This window comes from Hippocampus comes, unplaced genomic scaffold (genome assembly GCF_001891065.2).
Source record: "Hippocampus comes isolate QL1 unplaced genomic scaffold, H_comes_QL1_v1.1 scaffold32, whole genome shotgun sequence".
Lineage (NCBI taxonomy): Eukaryota > Metazoa > Chordata > Actinopteri > Syngnathiformes > Syngnathidae > Hippocampus > Hippocampus comes.
This window is the reverse complement of record NW_017806239.1, coordinates 415506-434381: the sequence shown is the minus strand read 5'-3', so window position 1 is coordinate 434381 and position 18876 is coordinate 415506. Positions and strand designations below refer to the sequence as shown.

Below are 18876 nucleotides of genomic sequence, written 5' to 3'. Positions count from 1 at the left end.
AAGTGCCGCTAGAAAAGAAATCTACAAGCCAGACGGAAGGGAGTGTTTGGCAAATGACTGCTTCACAGCCAAATTATGCTCAGTTATCATCACAGATGCAAGGCGATACAGACCAGAAATGTGAGGAGGAGAAAACACTTTCCCTCCTTTGATAGAATACAACGGGAATATCATTGGTAAGTTTCAAAATATGCAGAATTGCAGTTAACAGGATATTAACACCCCCCAGTTATCAGATGATCTCCAATGTCCAGTTTGTGGAATTCATTTTATCAACTGCAGACACAGTTTTGACCAGAATTTTTTTCTCTCTTTGCTCATGAATAATCTATGAAATTATTAAATGCATTTTTTTGAACTAGGACACGAGCATAGTGGATCCTTGCCTAACTATTTAGGGACGGACAGTGTAAATTTAGTGCAAAGTAAATTCTTCACTCTACTCATCTTCACTATATTACCGCTAAATAGGATGAAATGTGTGTGTGCGTGGGGGGGGCAACAGAAAATTTATAAACACACACACACGTATGAGTATATAAATATAGATATATATATATATATAAATAAATGAAAAGACTCAGATTTGAATAAAGTGGTATTTAAATGTGGGCTCTTTGTTTTGTTTGTCAAGTGGATGATCAAGAGAAATATTCAGAATAGTAAAAAAAAATAGAAATGGCATTTACTGGTTTAGCAAGGTATAAGGAAAGATCCAAAATGTACAAGCATTCTTTGAAATTTTAGGAGCAAAGTGTAACCATTTAGGGGCACTCCAAAGTCCTGCGAGTTCTAATTTAGTTTTATAAAAGAAAATTACATCCTGTGAAATTAATTCAGGACATCCCTGCTTCATAAGTTATTTTGATCCACAGTGTGTGACTATAGAGTTGCATGTTCCTCATGCCCACCATTCAGGCTCACTCTGATGACACAGTCAAGGCAGCGCCGCTGGTGTCTTGTTAAGGAGATGAAAACATTGCATGTGCGAAAACCATGCGGCTGGTATGTGCGCTGAGCCTCAGCCATGCGTGCAACAGCTGATGGTAAAGCCCGAGTGTGCTCGGGCTGTGTGTGAGTGGCTGCCGAGAGTTTCAGTGCTGCGCCCTGATTGGCCCAGCCTTCTCCTTCTAGGGTTATGCTCAGCAGCAGAGTCATTGATGAGCAGCCACTGAGGTTACTGAGCCGCCGGTTGCCAAGATGAGCTCCATATTTGTGCCGCCCACCAACTGATTATTTTCTTTGATGTACAGTGAACCTTATGAGGTAAACTTCTTGCCTCGGGGAGTGACACAACCATTCCCCCCGCCGAATGCAGAAAAGATATAATTCTTCTGGTTTGCAAACACTGTACTATAACAGCATGTATATACTGTTGAACTGTCTGTAGGTTTTAGTCATTTGAGAGATGAAGACGGAGGCATAAAGACGTTACGTAATAGTGGGAGAGATGTGGTAGCATTGTTTGGTCGTGACACCACCAGCATTCCTTTCCAAACATGCACAGAAGTTCATTGCAGTGTGACATGAGCTTCTCATATATATTTATAAGGATAGTTAAAGAAAATAAAAAAAAGTTCATTGCGATTTAACGAGGTCATTCTGCAGAACCACTGCTTATTTTTGCAGTATACAGTACAGGACATTTGAACCATAATATTCATGAGCTGTTTTAAAAAAAGTTCACCAGGTTAATTTATATGAATACAAATAGCCATTGCCATTCGCTGCTGTGCACAGCTTCCACCAACATCACGGCTGCGAACAGAGTGGAGCTCGTTTTCAAAAGCAGTCCGTGTTGCCAAATTACTGACGTTCTCACTATATTTAGCAACTTTTCCAAATGCTCTCGTGACTATTTTTACCCCCAAAAATGAAAAATTGCTGATAAACAGAAAACAATGTTTGAATGTTTGAGTATGGCGGAAGGCAATGACTGAGTCTATTGACAAAGTCATTGTACCCATTTAAGACATCGCAAAAGTATGAAGCTTTTGGAAAAGTCATCAACCTAAGGCCACCAGATAACTTTTGTTCTGGGGTATTTATTTGAAATGATGTGTCTTTTTTTGCTCTGGCGTATGAGTGAGCAGTGAGACACCAAGTTCGCCAGGAGAAATGATAAGGCTTTACTTAATAGGCCTGAAAACTATGAACCCCAAATAATGTTCGTTCATCTATTATTGCCAGCAACGTGGAGTGACAGGCAGAACAATGAAATGCTATTTTGCTATAAGGTATAGTACAATTAATCTGTGTATCCGACGGCTGCCATTCATACAGCACAGTAAAGCGAAGGCCACTATTTGGGGGAATCGGGTAATTTGGCATTCCTGGACTCTGTATTATCAGTAGGCTACATGTTGACGTTACACATAAACAAACAAATGATTTCCCTTATAATGACAAATTTGAGCTTCTTTAATTTTTCTTTTTTTAACAAATACAAAGCAAACAAAGCATTTATATAAAAAATACAATCACGTAACCAAGTTCAACACGATATAAGTCGTCACACAAACCGAGAATTTTGCAATAAAATATTGCTGTCAATGACATGGGATTCTACCAAATATCTGCTAATGTCTCTGGTCTGCAAGCACATTTCACTAAAGTCACGAGGAGGCCGCGGCCGCAGTAGAAAGGAAGCACGCTGCTTTTCGGTCTACAAAATAGCCGTGAGGATGACGACTGGTCCAGCTCTGCTCTAAAGCATGCCGGTCCAGCTTGTTGAGGCCCTGAGAGCAAAGACGCAGGTCTTGGACCAGCTCTGACAAAGCGTCCAGATCCTCGCTGTCCAAAGGCCCCGACACCTGGCAACCTGAAGGTGGCGCAACAAATGGAATTCAACATCTACATACTATACTTTTCTCATATCTATCTATCTATCTATCTATCTATAGATATAAAAAGAAGTTACCTTGGAGGTTTAGAAGAGTCAGCGGCCGATGCCCTTCTCGGAGGGCGCAGAGGATGCTGTGGAATCCTACTGAGGTGATGGACGGGTTTCCCGACAGGTCCAAATTCACTAAGCTGGGACATACAGCCAGACACCTAAAAAACAAAAGGACGACAACCGGTCAATTTAGACAAAGGCTACATAAAAGTGCATATATGTTTAGTTACTCAGGAACCGTATCTTTTGGCTGAAGAAAGTCAAATTTTAGACTATAGAGGGGACGTGGTACAGGAAATGAGTTATCTTGACTTAGGAGTTTAATTCATTTCTTGACAAAGCTTGTAACTCAATTTACCATGCCATTAATTCAAAAGACCAGTATAGTTTTCTTTCATGTATCTGTATTTCAACAAAACAAATCAACAAAAAAATAAAATAAATACACCATAAAACTAAACACCACATGATAAAAGTGATCCTGATAAAACTTACAAACTTCCTCTTGCATTTTGACCGAAGCATGGTAGAGAACTGTTAATGTGACAATTGGGAACCATTTTAAATGGTGAAAATAAATGCATTTCTCCTTTGATAGTTCTAAAAACTGAACTTAAGTACCTCTAAATCAATAAATATGATGACAATGAGTGGACAAAATTGGATCAAAATTTTCACATTTTCCAGAATTAAAAAAAAATACATTTTGTGATATTTGTGAGTGGGCTGCGATTGACTAGCAAAGAGTGCAGAGTGTACCCCGCCATCCCGTGACCTGAGGTGAGGACAATGCAGTAGAAAAAGGCTGTATGGATGGTTTTGATCGGAAAGCTGTGAACCCAATTTACATATTCATCCGATATTTCACAAAAAAAAAAAAAAAATTATATATATATATATATATATATATATATATATATTGCAAGGTTCCATATACCGCTTACCCTCATTAGGGTCACCGTTTGGAACTTATCACAGCCAACTTTGGGGCGAGAGGCTGAGTCAACATGAGAGTGACTGCCAGCCAATCACAGATATTGCAATCTTGTTTGTGCGACACGTAAAAAAAAAATATCATTTTGTCCCCCACAAAATTGGATGAATTATCACCAAACCTGGCCAAGGTGGATGCACTGCTGTCGGTTAAACCATTAGCTGCCAGATTGAGATGGGTTAGTGAAGAGTTATCCTAAGGGAGAAAAAAAAACATGTTTTTAACCCACATCATTAATGTGTACATTCTAACATGTAGATCTTACGTGAATAGCATGGGGATAACTGTTTCGAGAACAAATCCAAATAAATCAGTAACATTTGTCAACCCAATTATGGTGCAGCTTTACTTCATGTTAGGTCCTGCGAGTGCATGTACCTGTGACAGGAGGATGGTGAGGTGCTTCAGTGCCGGGTAATCGGTGGTGCCCCTGCGCACAGCCGACAGGTCCAAGTGTGTGAGCGTGTGCAGAGGCAGCGTTTTCAGCACGAGCTCAAATCCGGTGGATCCCAGCGCATTGTGGGAAAGACACACAGACTTCAGGTGGCCCGTGCCTGAGGTATTAGCAATATGAATAGTATATTCATTGACTGCGGAGACAGGCTTGGCTTGTATCCGTTTATAGGACAAATGTTGCCACCTGTTAGGGCGCTGGCAAGGAGCAAGCGATGCTGCTGTAAGAAGCGAGAGGTCAGTTCGCAACCACGCAGAGACAGCTCAGCCAGGAGCGGGCAGGCGGACAGGAGTGAGGACAGAGACTCTGATATACTGTCACCCAGCGGGTTCAGGCTGAGGTTCAACTCCTTCAGACACTAGAAGAATCGTCAAAGGTTTCCAACACTTTGATAAATCACTATTTTAGTAACATGTACATTATCTTTGGTTAGTTAAGTGTGAATGCCTTTCCCGTCATACAGAATGCTATTAGTGTATGTCAGTTGGGACTCATTAAATTAAGTAACAACAACAACAACAACAACAACAACAACAACAAAATAAAGAAACAGAAAAAGGGGGATGGGGGCAAAGTTGATTTAAATGATTTAGTCCAGGCAATTTAGTCTGGCAAAAACTGTAGGTGTTTTCATAATGCTGTATCATGAGTGTAATAGCTGGAATGTTCTGAACTCCTGCTTCCATGCTCCTGTCAGAGCAGAATAATGCTCCCTCAAGGAGATGTGCCATAGGAAACTCCTGATTGGATGGAACTCAACTTGTCATGTTTGCCTTCTTTGAACAGTGAAGCGTTTAAGAACAGTTGCGATTCGGCCTCACTGACCTGCACACCGTTCAAACTGAGCATTATTAGCTTTGGGAAGTACAAACCCCTTTAAAGTTACTCTGGAGATCTTTAAAATGTGGTATAATTTGAATTTAAAGTGAAATGTCCTGGAAAAATATGCCTCAAATGTCAAACAAAACTTGGAAGTTCCAATTATGATCATGTGGGACATCATCCATGTCATTAATACATCTTTACCTTAAAGCATCTAAAATTAACTTTAGTGGGTTTTTCTTTTTCTTTGAATTTTGTGGTTGAAGAGGGCAAACTATGGCAGCCATAGATCTGGAAATGGGACTTAAATATCAACTATCTATACAGACATGTGGTTTATACTTAATAAATGATAAAATATTTTACTCCACTCCATAATTTATTACAACAGCGTTACCTACAAAATTCCACTAGGTGACAACGCCACACTGTTAACATCTTCCTGTTCCGTTTTCATTATGTCTGTTGGGTATCTTAGACAGCTTGAGTAATTTCACTTAAATTTTATTTGATTATATGGTGGTTAACTCTTCTTCATACTTTTAGAAGCCAGCATCATAAAATGGACTGTGCCACAAAACTTTCATCACAGTCTGGATCAGAGCAGTTACAAAAATGCAACTTACTGGAAACGCCGGATGGCTGAGTCCTGCTAAGGTTTTTGCTGCTTTCTCAAGCCCCTCTCCTGTGACCTGATTAGCTGAAATGTCCAGCACACAGAGGTGTGGCATGGTGGCGGCACTGGTGACCAGCTCAGTGACGAGGTTGGCGTCGAGACGGTTGCCTGACAGGCGCAGTTCGGTGAGGCTGGCCTGCAGCTTGAGGGCACGGAGGAGAGCGGCGAGGGAAGAGGAGGCCAAGCCGAGTCCGCACACCAACACAGAGGATCCCCCGTCCTGCATCTCGCACAGCCGACTGACGCGCCTGTTTTCCTCTGCAAGGACACACACGCGCACAGGCTTAAATACGTCTGCCTTGCCTGATATAAAGAAATCCCCTCAAGAAACAGCATCGTCAGAGATTTGAGAGCAAAAGACAGGTTCGCGACAGGTTTGACACGTCCAAACAACTTCACTTCAAGCAAAAGTTTAACAAACGTATATTATTTGGTGACAAGCAAGCTGGTTCCCCACTTATTGCATTTAATGACGCCCTAGATCAATCGTGTCGTTTCTAGATGAGAGAAGTCGCACACGCATAACCTAACAACTACGTAGTTGCATGGAGTCTTAATTTGAACCCACACAAGCCGATAAATAATGGAAATGTATTACTTAGCATTGAACAAACCAAATGCAATTCAAACAGAGGATGATTTCAACAAATTGCTCGTATTTGGCTGCCCAGGCAATTTTCTTTCACCCCCCCATGATTATTTTTTTTTTGCTTTTCCTGTGTTTTTCAAAGATGGACCTGTGCTGCAGCATGAATGAATATTCTGAAATTGGAAAAAGGTAATGAAATACAGATGGCTATTTTATCGGGAGAAAGAAGGTAGAGATTTTGTTTTGGATTTGTTGATTGACTGATATATTTGATTCTTCTGCTTAAATCTTGGAAAAAAACAAAAGATAATACTTGAAGAGACCCAACTATTTGTACCATATTTTCCGCACTACAAGGCACACCTGAAAGCATTCAATTTTCTCAAAAGCTGACAGTGCGCCTTTTAATCGGATGAGCCTTATATATGGATCAATATTTCAATTTCTTGGACGCAGTATTTTAAATGTTCTGTAAAGCATTTTGTTACAGCCCCAGCGGTTGGGAAAGTTCTATATAAATAAAGCTGTATTGTATTTGCTTTAGCGTAGTTCCATCTAGAGCGGGGGTCGGCAACCCGCGGCTCCGGAGCCGCATGCGGCTCTTTAGCGCCGCCCTAGTGGCTCCCTGGAGCTTTTAAAAAATGTTTGAAAATGGAAAAAGATGGGGGAGTGAAAATATATTTTTTTTGTTTGAATATTTTTTGGTCCAATATGGCTCTTTCAACATTTTGGGTTGCCGATCCCTGATCTAGTGGATGCATACCGCAGTCGCAGACACTGTTGTAGCTTCTATTCTATGCACCTTATGATGAGGTGCACCCCATATATGAAAACAGTTAGACCAACCATTGAAGACGTGCCTTATACTTCGAAGCACCTTACAGTGCTGAAAATACGGTATACAGTATGAGCATTTAAAAGTACATTTTATATAAGTGAATTAGGATATCTGCGCATGTGTGTTGGTTGCTCACCGACTGCCAGGCTGATGCACGCCTTCTTGTAGCGCTCCTGTAGAGGGGGGAGGTCCCAAGACGACACCTCAGCCAACACCTGCAACATCAGTCTTGATCAGTCTTCATGTTGTTCGGACAAAGACGTTATAATGCGGTCCGAACCTCCTCGTTGGTGTGCAGAATGTCCAACAGAAGGTCATGCGGGGATAGCTGAGCGCCATCTTTCTGCAGCGACAGGCGAGGCAGCAAGCCACACTTTTGGTAGTAACGCTGTGCTGCCTGGTCACAGAGCCACGACACCGTGCAAGATTTTGCTTCGCTGCAGTAGACGACGGATTAACAACACTACATAAACTCAACTAAATGTTTTTTGCTGTTTCATCAAACCTTTGCGGAACTGGGATGAGGAAGATGTCGTCCTGAACTCTGACCCTCATCCTTATGGGTGGAGGCAGTGACATAGGGGTGGAAAGAGCCGGTCCCTGAATCAGAGGCTGAATGAACGCAAAATGAAAATTATTTAAAAATGTAGCTGTCATTGCAAGTGTGAATGAATTATTTATATGCGCCCTGCGATGGCTGGTCCCAGCTCTCCCACGACCAGAAGGAGGACAAGCGTTACAGAAAATGGACACTGTTTAATTAATATCTCGGACTGTGTCAATCAAAACTGAGCACTTTTATCTTGGAAAAAAAAAATTACGACATAGATATGATTTTGTACATTGCAAGTATAGTTGATGTTGTGACTGGTTCATGTATGAAGATTATAACTTTTTTTAAAGGCAAAAAAAAAAAAAAAAAAAAAAAAAAAAGACCATTTGAATAGTTGCGTCAGTATGTAGCCCAAAACTGACCTGCATGTGTATTGAATGAGGTGGGGGAGGGGTCTCTGGTCTTGCGTCATCATCTGTCAGGGTGGGGCTATGTGACCTGTTGACTTCTCGTCTGCCCAAACGGACCATGCCTGGCATCTGAGTCATTTTCACTTGCTGAGGCTTGACTGAGGTGTTCCTTTTCACAGTGGGCCCCCTGGTGCTGGATGGTGGAAGTGTAGAACCTGAAACAAGACAAATATTGAAGAAACTCCGGACACAATTAAGAGATGAAATATGTTACGGGTTCTCACTCCTGTGGGACATCTGAGAGTTTGGCGCTCTCGCAGATGGAGATATAGTGTTGTCCCCACTCGCTCCATTCTGCTCAACTCGAAACCTCTTCTTTTTGGGCTGACTTTCCATCAAATCATTCTCCAGCCAGTCATCATCCCGATAGTCCTCCTCGGGAATCAGAGCTGATTTGCTGCTGGAGGAAAGGCGAGACAAGGTGGGGAAATGAGGTTGTGTTGAGCAGCCTTGCAGGAGGGTCCTCGCGCTGCCCAACCCTCGGATGGCAGTGTGGTACTCGTCCTGCGCAAAGACGAAGGGAGCAGGCGGATCGTGCCCACTTTGCCTGCCGGGGTTGGTCAGTGAATCAGCCCCCTCATTTGGCGTTGGAACTTTTTGACACTGAACTGCTGGGACTGAGAGTCTTTGGCGGACCGGATGAAGGGGACTAACAGGGCTGTCGGAGTCACTGTCATCTGAAGAACTGGTCTTATCCTGAAAACAAAACAAATGCTGATTTACCGAAATGCAGAGAGTACTAAGTGTTTCCTCATAGCCCATATTATATTGTAGATTATATTGTAGACTCATGGCTGAGAGGATAGGAGAACCAACTGCACAATTGTTATATTGTATTCTACCACTGATCACTTGACCTCTGCTTGTTACTCTCGCATTGTCTCACAGCTGTCATTGTTGGTACTACCACACAATGGTACCCTTACATTACAGAATGTCTTTCCATACTTATTTGTCATGTCCTTGTTTATCGTAGTTACTTGTTATTGATGATACTAGTGTAGCTTGTACTACCGGAAACAATTTCCTTGTGTGTTCTACATACTTGGCCAATAAAGATGATTCTGATTCTCTCCAAGGTGGTAAACAACTCACAGCGTGTAAGTATATAAAGGTATAAGCACTCCAATGGTGAAGACATGAACAGTGTTGTCTTTGCTGAAAAACTGCAAGACCACCGAAGAAAATAGATTTGGCTTTCAAATCGGAGATGTGTCTCTTTCAATGGACAGTGTTTACACTTATTACAGCTATCTGACAACCTAGTTTTGAAGCCCTCGTTTTGGGAAGAAGTAATTATTCATTCAAGAGGATGGCTGAAAGCTTGGCTTGAGCAAAAGTGATTCTTAAGTATTAAGAGACACAGTGAGACACACACTCGTCCTGAGAGCTACACATCCTTTATCCACACATACCGAAATACACAGCCATACACACGCATGATATACCCTCCACCCGAAGCTCGACATTAACCCCTACATACAAACTAAATGCAGTGGATATAAAAATTCCCTGTGAAATTACTAGGATTTGATCAAAAAAAAATAAGAGCAAGTAAATGGTGAAAAAATGAAAAGAGGAGGCTACCAAGAGTCCGACAGCACGCTAGAAGATGCATAACTTTCCCTGCTGTTTATTTTAATTCCACGCTCACCACTCTCAAAAAGATTTCATTTCCTATCAATTGCCATTTACAACTTAAATGTCACAACAAAGGTGGGAAAAAATGTAAGTTATTTATCTTTGTCTTATAAAAAACAACATTTCAAAAACTTGGCATTTGAACATGGGAGTGGAGAATTTATATCCACTGTAAAAGCAAAAATTGTCAACATTCAGCTTTGAACAACAAATTAATAAATTATGTAGTATATCAATACACTAGTTACCCCATAAAGAAGAGCGGCCTCGGTCCCTCTGGCTCGGAGCCGCTGAGCTGAACAGCCGAGGTGCCGCTTCTTCAGGCTTGGATAAGCATTCTCCTCTAACCGATCGCTAGTCCTGGGCCAATCTTGGTTGGTGACAAAGCCCCCTCCAGAGGATGAAAGTGGTTCCGAGTTTTCTGCGTCAAACAGCTGACTGTCCTGCAGAATATCAAAAGGTTTGGGAGGGGGAGCAGTGACCGGCACTGTGGGGGGCGGGGAAATCAGATCTGATGTGAGAGAATGTTTTGGGTGCAATAATAATAATACTAATAATGATAATAATAATAATAATAATAATAATTACCACCTGCAAGTGCCTTCTTTAGCAGTTGCTCAGTCGCTGCACACTCTTGCTTGGCCTCATGGTCCAGCTCATTTTTGTATGTTCTCTGCCATCGACGGAGGGTGTCCATTGCAGTCTCACCCTGACATAGAGAAAAGACATCATGAGACCGAAACACCCCCCCCCCACCAAAAAAAAAGCGAACATTTCCAAGATCTGGCTTCCCCCCAAAAAAAAGCGAACATTTCCAAGATCTGGCTAACTTCCTCACGCTTTACACCTTTGACCTTAAAATTAAGTGTTATATTTTACTATGGAGGGGTTAATACTTTAATGATGGTTAAGAATGCTGCTTAACAATTTAACACAGGAGAACGCATTGTAACACGAGCACCAATACACACATACGCGTACCTTAGCGTTGCGGAGGTTGATGGATGCTCCTCGCTCCACCAGGAGTCGGGCCACCGGGAAGTTCCCACAGGTCAGGGCGTCATGGAGAGGAGTCACGCCCTCACACAAGTTGCCACCCTGGTCGTTTATGTTGGCACCTCGGTCCAGCAGCACAGCCACGATGTCTGGATGAAAATAAAGGAGTGAGAGGGAGAGGGTGAGAAGGTATTCTTTCAAAGAAACATAAACAGTCCAGCAGTTTAAAGAGTTCAAATCGGTTACCATAGTGACCATGGTTGCAGGCCTCGTGCAGAGGAGTCCAGCCACAATAGTCTCTGGGGTTCACTGGGTGGCCCTGACGGCATAAGCAAACAGGCTTTCGCAAATAGTGACCTCCATTAAAGCAAAGGTTCAATAAATATTTATAATGTAGGGGTGGAACAGTTCACAAAATCCGCAATTTGGTTCGGATCTCGATTTTAAGGTATGCGTTGACTCAATGATGTCTTATAGTTAGGTTAAAAGTGAAAGTATATGTTCACAGCATTATTACAATTATTGTATTATGATTGATATTATAATTATTTACCTCAGAATTAGTCTGGCTCCCTGCAAATATATCAGCTTTCAGTTCAACTGTGCAAACCCAGATTTCAAACTGAATAAGTAAATCTGTGATTGACACAAGCTCAATATTCCAGCATGCATACTTTTTCTGCAAGGCTCAAAATATGTTTTTATTTTTTTAGGAGCATTTTTGCTCACCAATTATGTCATTATGATGCACATAGAATGACGTGAAATAATTAATATTCAATATGAAAAGAGGAGTGATTATTATTGTGTTCTTTTTGTCAGTAAACCTCACCAGAATGGATTTAGAATGAAATGAACAAGATGGGTTTTTTTAACTGCAGACTTTCCGCTATAATTTGAGGGTATTTAAACGGTAAATGGGCTGTCAATTGTTTCGCGCTTTTCTACCTCGGGTACTCAAAGTGCGTCACACAGTGTTGTCTCATTCACCTATTGGTGACGCAGCACCCAGAGCAACTGGGGGTTCAGTATCTTGCTCAAGGACACTTCGACATGGTTGCAATGAATTGAATGACCACTCTTCCACTGAGCCATGCCATCCAAATCAGGCAAATAGTATCAGATCTTAGAATTATAACAGTTTGTGTAAATGCCTCCCTGACAGGGGGCCGGTTAGCTGTATGCTAGCCGGCCCCTGTCAGGAAATGCTAGTCGGCACCCGTCAAGGAAAGAGACAATGTTTTGTCAACTCACTTGACCAAAATTTAAGAAAGAAAATATTATTTGAATACTTTATATCAGCAGTTTGTGGAAAAATATAATAAAACTAAAGGCCTCCCCCATATAAATGCCTGGTAGTCTGGTCTATACGCCGTATAAGGAAATTGTGCAGATTGGCCGATTTTTTTCCCCCGATGCTAACTAAGGCGATGCTATGAATGCGTTCATGAAAATTGCATGTTTTATATATTTAAATCTATCTTTGACCCACCTGTTCTACCAGATACTGGACTTGCTTCAAGTTGCCGTCTATGCACGCCCTGTGGAGGGATGTCTCACCCTTTTCATTCCTCTTGTTCCACTGCAGAAATAAGCAGTGCAGCGGAAATTTATCTTTCAAGTTGTGTGAGAGAAATCATGTTTCTGCCTCCCTCTCACCCGTCCTGCTTTCCTCCTGCCGGATACCGTTTTGTCATATCCCTCGAGGTCGTCGTCTAGAAACAATACAAGGCATTAAGAGACCAAGTTGAGAACCACTGCATGCTATGTACGCTTTAAGTGAAAAAAAAAACAAAAAAAACAGAACAGGCGAACCTGAGTCTGAGAGGACAACATCACTATCATCCAGAGGTTCACTGTTATCCATCTCCTCCTCCGCTTCCTCCTCTCCATCGCTGCCATCTGGACTCCAGTTTTCGGAGGCACACAGCTCCAGCAGTTTAGCTTCGGTGTCGTTGGCGTCTGACGAGCACTTTCGCCTCTGTGCCGCTAACCATAGCCTCAAAACGCGCTTCTGTAGGGGAAGAAAACCTGAACTTACTGCTGCATATGCAAGCTCACTGGCCACCGCATGCACAATGCAAGAGTCATGTAAAAAACGTCTTTCCAAATTGATTTAACGAAGCCCTCTGAGCGGTATTCATTTACCAATATGTTTATAGTGAGAGGTACATTGTATTGTACGGAGAGCTCTCCCTGCCTCCACCCATTCTCTGCAGCACTTGTCCTGATTTAGGCTGGGAGTCAGCTGAAGCTCATCCCATCTGACCTTCGGCAAGATGGCGGTGGACTGGTCGCCAGGCAATTGCAGGGCACATACAGATCGACTACTAACATTCACCCTCACGTTAATTTAATGAACCTAACCCGCATGTTTTTGGAATCGGGGACAAAGCCAGAAAACCTGCAGAAATCCACACAAGCAAGGCGAGAACATGCAAACTCCACATATGAGATTTGAACTAAGAACCTCTCGATGGTGAGGCAGGCGTGCTAACCACTAGGGCTCAATGCTGTCCGGAGTTCAACATAATCACCATAAATATCAGTAGCACCTACTGATGAGTGTTCCGAAATAAATGTTACCAACGGAAAGCTGCAAAGGTGCATGGTTCTGTTATAACAGCTGTCTGCTACCATGGCAACACAGATCCGAAAATGCAGTTAGGTTGGGGGTGGGTGACGTCTTTTCTGTGAGTGGACTTACCTTAGTTGTGATAATAATTCATCGTGACGATTCAATTGAGAGAGGGGAATTCAAGGCTCGAAATAAGCAGGTTTGCGTGGCAGTTTGCGAGTCAAAATTTACATTGTGTGCCTCCGATAAACACTTTTGGAGAGCAAGACTGTGAACAGCCATTTATGTGTTGTATAATCAACACGGACGCGACTCTCTGGCTAAGACACAGAGCGCCCACTATTTTAATTTGTCTCGGTCCTACACAGCAACATGGTAATAATATGAAATGACGCAACATCAGTCACGAGGAGTTGATCCTCTCAAAAGCAAATAGGAGTTCAGAACATCCCAACATTCTCCCATGTCACCGTTCCCATCAGAGGCTTCCTCACCTGTAGCCTGGCCTGCCCACACTTCTTAGCGCAGTGAAGTGCCGCACTGTAGCTGCTGTCCTGATCCTCAGGGGCACCACCGCTCTCCTCCTGCGCGGCCGCAATGTTTAGCCAAGTGCTACATTCCTGGCACACACGCAGATTCAAGTTGATGTGCGAATGACACGTTTTTTCCCCCCCCCATCAATCGCAAATCGGATTACCTCGGCCGGACTGCCCCCCCGTAGCGCCAGCTCCTGCTTGTAGTGCTGAACGGCCTCGCCGTGCCGCCGCAGGTCAGTAAAGGTAGCAGCCAGAGACACGTGGATGACTGCTAACTCACGTGCGGGCTTCGCCAGCGCCTCAGCTCCTTTCAGCTAATCCGGATGGATAAACGGTATTAATTCAAAAAGAGCATTCATAAATTACATTTAAAATGTAATTAACTAAAACACAACACGCAAAATAAAAATCACCTGAGCTTGATATGCTTCCAGCGCTTTGTGGAAGCAGCCGACCTTGCAGTAGAGATCTCCGAGTTGTTCTGACAGCCCGATGGCCTCATGAGAGCTCAGTTTTCTGGCCGGATTCTCCCCCAACTCCTCTTCCAGTTTGCAGCCCCGGTCGGCTATTGAATTTATTTAAAAAAAAAAACAAACAAAAAAAATTTTGACACTTGATGGCAGATCAAATACAGTTGCTGCAGGATTACACACACACACACACACACACACACACACACACACACACACACACACACACACACACACACACACACACACACACACACACACACAACAGATTCCCAATAAACGTTTAAGCGAGGTCGTGCATGGGAGAAGATGCCAATATATTTTAGTGAGAATGTGAATGAATGTGCTGATGCCGTTTTTTGTTTTTTTTAACACATCGTTCATATCACTTTTGCTATATTAGAACTTCCACATACTTGCTGAAAGCAGCACAAGAACTTGCTTCCACACATGGGACCGCTTGCCATAGTAACCGTTTTTCATCAGTTTTTAAGATCGTGGGAAAACAAAATGAAAATCACACTTAAATTTCAATTCATCCATTACAGCCCTATCACTATCTAACCATCACTCAAGACGATTTCATTTTTAAGAAGTGGGAATTTGTGTCAAATGTTCTGCAGATTAGAGTCCTCCATGGAAGCCACGCACTTAAACACACTGCATATGGCATTTGTTAAACAAACAAGCTAATAGTGGATTAATATTTTTACATTTCGCAACAAAAAAATTAATTGAATGTTGAGTATATTTAAAAAAAAAAAAAAAAAAAAAAGCTCTTTTACCGTATATAAACATGTTCTTCACCGTCTGCTTGTCCTGTTGCTGCTGAGAACCCAACAATAGAGCTTTTTTAAGGGATCGTCTCGCAGCTACAAAATCACCTAAAGAAAGCTGGACCTGATGTATTAAAAAAAAAAAAAAAAAAAAAAGAAAAAGAAATCACAAAATTGAATGTTTAGTTGAACCTCCATCTTTTGTTTTCTTCCATCTCTATCGAAGAGCAAGTCACCTTGCCAATGCAGTGGAAGCACTCGCTTTCGCTGAACTTGTTCTTCATCTTTCGGGCACACTCTTTAGCCTGCTCGAGACAGCGCACGGAGTTGGAGTGCTGGCCGTTGCGGAAGAAGATGTTGCCCAGGTTGTAATTGGCTCGATAGAGATCCTCGAGCAGCCCACTTTTCCTTTTTTTTTTTTTTTTTTTTGTGAGCATAGGAGAAGAGAGTTAACAGCGAGCAAAGAAGGGGAAAAAAAAAGAGACCAAGGTCAGCGTTGAATGTACAGAGGACTCTCAGACAGCTTGATGAAATTCAGCCTGTAATATATTGGAAAATATTAAACATCTATCCAATATCTGACGGGGTTATCCCTTTTATCCTCAAAAGGTATCAGCAATAACATGAAAAACAAAACAATAACAATACTGATAACACGAGAAGTAAACAGGAGCTTATTGTAGAAAAGGGGTCCAACACGCTTCAAATGTACAAATTTCTTCACCTTATTTTCTTTTGACAATTACCAACAGTTACCTGAAAAACTCACTTCTGCACATACAATAAATATATGACAATTAGCAATGCAAAGAAGTGGTTCAAAGACATCACCTGTAAACTCTTTAACTTCCAGCGGCACATATTCATTCCATTTCCATTATTTCTGAACGAGTCAAATCATAACCTCTGGAAATATTCACTCGAAAAGTTGAGGTTCTTCTGTACTTATACTTATGAATGTTCGGAGGCATACACAATGTAGCCTCCTCGAAAACATTTTTTCTAAGGTCTCACGCATTCCAATACACAAGTGGACGAAAAAGCAGTTTTGCTTTTTTTTTCCAGGGTACAGTAGTGGCTTGACTTTCCCATTGCACATCAAAATAGCATCGCGGGAAACTGCATAAAACACCTTTCATTTGAGAGGAGACGAAGCGCATGCACCAAGACAACAGAGGTGAGGCACAGCAACAGCCAACATTTGCAAGTGTGTTTATTTTTGTAAGTGCATTGAGGCGGCTCTTACTCTGCGATGAAGACACTACGTCGGATGAACTCGCTGCAGCATTCGGGCTCTCCCTGGTGGTCGCAAACCAAACCGAGATTGAGGAAAAGTCGAGCCTTCATTTCATGAATCTCTCGCTCTGGCACCGTCCCTTGAAAAGACACACAGCGACAGACACAAGGATTAATTGAAGGTATTATTATATTGACACAGAAAAGGAGCAGAGAGCAGCAGTGGGTTCACACCTTTTAGATCATCAACAATGGCAAGGCTCTTCCTGAAGGCATCTTCTGCTTGTTCAAGACTTTTCCTCGATTGGTCGGACTCGAAGCAGAAGAGGTAAGTTCGACCTATCGTGGCTAGCGCCCGCTGCTCCTCAATGTGGTCTCTGACAGAGCGAGCCAAGTCCAGGTGAAGGCGCTGATGCTAGAGAAGACAGGCACACAACACATTTTTGCACAGTATAAAGAACACCTGTTTGCAAATCAATACTTCTACATAGTGTAGATTAACTCACTTTAAGTGCAGTCTCAATGTTCCCCAGCTCTGCATAGCACTCTCCTATTTTACGATTGGCTACCGCTCGTCCAATTACGTCATTTAACACCTCCGACAGTGACAACTCCTGCTGGTGCTCCTCAATGGCAGCTTCATAGTCACCTGGAAAAAAGACCGCCCCAAAAAATTCACACAAAACAAAAGTGCGAAAGAAACACACATACACACAATCAAAATTCTTTCTACAGATTGACTTCAAAGTTTGAAAACGTAAAATCACCCAAACAATAGAAGCATATACTGTAATCTTTACTAACATTTTTCATATGTGTGTGGGATGTTTCCCTGTATGATACACAGAATACAGTAGTGGGAAAATGTCAGGCATTAACATTTAAAAACAGGTAATTATTATTCTTATACTGTACCAAATAAAATAATTAGTATGTGTATGTTTTAAATGTATTTTTTATTCAAAATAACCAACAAAAAGCCTTTAAAAAATGACACTTGTTACAATAGCGATTGCAAATGATAATTTGTATAAAACAACAACAAAAATAATCTTAATTTCGATTAATCCACATTATTATAAGCATCGTTCATGTCACCTTTTCATCAAGTAATAAAGTGATCCGTTATCTTCGTTGTTGTATGCCAAGTAAAATACAAGTGCTCCTTACAACTGAACAATAATCAAATTTTCGTAAAAAAAAAAGTTTTCCTGCACTTTTAATGTCATTTTACACACACAAAGAAACGGGAGCATATAGAGAAAATATAGACGATGAGATCTTTAGATTCTCCATCTGAAATTGCTCCAGAAGACGGTGGCTATTTTGTTTCCGCTTATCTTTATGCAGATCAAGTGCCATGTTATCTGATAAATAGAAATAGCAGCATATGGGGATTTGTTGACAATTCAACTGAGACATGACTTCCACACATTATTCTGCCTTTTATCCTTGAAGCAAGAAATCGATCACTTACCGTTTCTTGATAGCAGCTCTCCAAGCTGATTGCAGATGTCGGCCTCTTCTCTTAAATTGCTGCTGTTTTGGGCTTTGCATTTGGCTTTCTCCAGCACTGCAAAAGAACAGTCGTCGCCAACGAGTCGACAATATCAAGGACGTGACAACCATCGGCGTAAACGATCTCGTCGAGGTGAAATTGCAGCAGATCGTCCAAGGGAATACTTACGTCTTTTCTCCCGTGAAAAGCTCATCCTGTAGTTCAAGCAATGTTAGCCACTTGCTAACAAATGACTGACAGTGGTGGAGTTGAGCGCGCTCAGCTGAATGTTTTGCGTCGGAAAAAAAGCAACGATGACTGACTGACAGACACTTTTACGCGTAGTTTTCATGAAAACACATCGTTGTGGGTAATCTAGGTGGCCGATGGTGAACTAGGACTGATGATAAGAAACATCACCCGTTGTGATATGGATTGTATTTCTAGTTCGTAACTTTACAAAGCCCCGCCAGCGGACTGCCAACCAATCGGAATATCGAAAAAGTTTTCCCCCCCATCACAAACTGTCAGGTAAAAAGTTATTAACTCTATTCAGGGGTAAAGACACATTTTGAAGCCGACTAAATTGAATTACAAATAAAAGCTACCAGGTAAGAAATATTGCATGTGGTGACGTTATTTAGAGGTCAATAATAAATTCGCGGTATGCCTGTGAGTCAACACGTGAGCTAAAGCGAAAGATAGGCCCTATTGGGGTCACATGACACGTAACGCTTCCTCATAGTAACAATAAAACTACAGTATTCTGTGCACTTTGTGCAGTATGCCCACTTTTATCCCCAAGAATCTCATTCACTATATTGTCAGGCACTATGTGTAGCACTAAATAGTT

At 41.9% G+C, this 18876-nt stretch overlaps 1 protein-coding gene across 3 annotated transcripts; it reads right to left on the bottom strand.

Moving 5' to 3' along the window:
- Positions 1-2467: 2467 nt before the first annotated feature.
- tonsl (tonsoku-like, DNA repair protein) lies at positions 2468-18503 on the bottom strand. 3 transcript variants are annotated; one of them, XM_019857398.1, is made up of 28 exons: positions 18213-18503; positions 18003-18098; positions 17032-17174; positions 16760-16940; positions 16536-16665; positions 15526-15697; positions 15299-15413; positions 14457-14608; positions 14205-14357; positions 14002-14127; positions 12745-12943; positions 12589-12644; positions 12422-12511; positions 11176-11248; positions 10915-11078; positions 10522-10642; positions 10182-10420; positions 8517-8988; positions 8245-8447; positions 7775-7881; positions 7550-7706; positions 7406-7484; positions 5793-6100; positions 4531-4702; positions 4269-4444; positions 4012-4085; positions 2921-3054; positions 2468-2821 (listed from the first exon to the last, which is right to left on the bottom strand). In XM_019857398.1, the coding sequence occupies exons 1-28, from the start codon at positions 18235-18237 to the stop codon at positions 2616-2618; spliced, it is 4323 nt and encodes a 1440-aa protein (XP_019712957.1). In that variant the 5' UTR covers positions 18238-18503; the 3' UTR covers positions 2468-2615. The 3 variants fall into 3 exon arrangements, with proteins under 3 accessions (XP_019712957.1, XP_019712959.1, XP_019712958.1); XM_019857400.1 differs by having other exon boundaries at positions 7775-7869; XM_019857399.1 differs by having other exon boundaries at positions 10525-10642.
- Positions 18504-18876: the final 373 nt, after the last annotated feature.

Excerpts from the sequence above, each read along its gene's own strand:
- tonsl (XM_019857398.1), bottom strand. The coding sequence starts at position 18,237 with ATGAGCTTTTCACGGGAGAAAAGAC. Across the intron at positions 15,414-15,525 it reads GCTTCCACTGCATTGGCAAG|GTCCAGCTTTCTTTAGGTGA; the intron begins GTGACTTGCTCT and ends TTAATACATCAG. Across the intron at positions 10,421-10,521 it reads AAAGAAGGCACTTGCAGGTG|TGCCGGTCACTGCTCCCCCT; the intron begins GTAATTATTATT and ends CGCCCCCCACAG.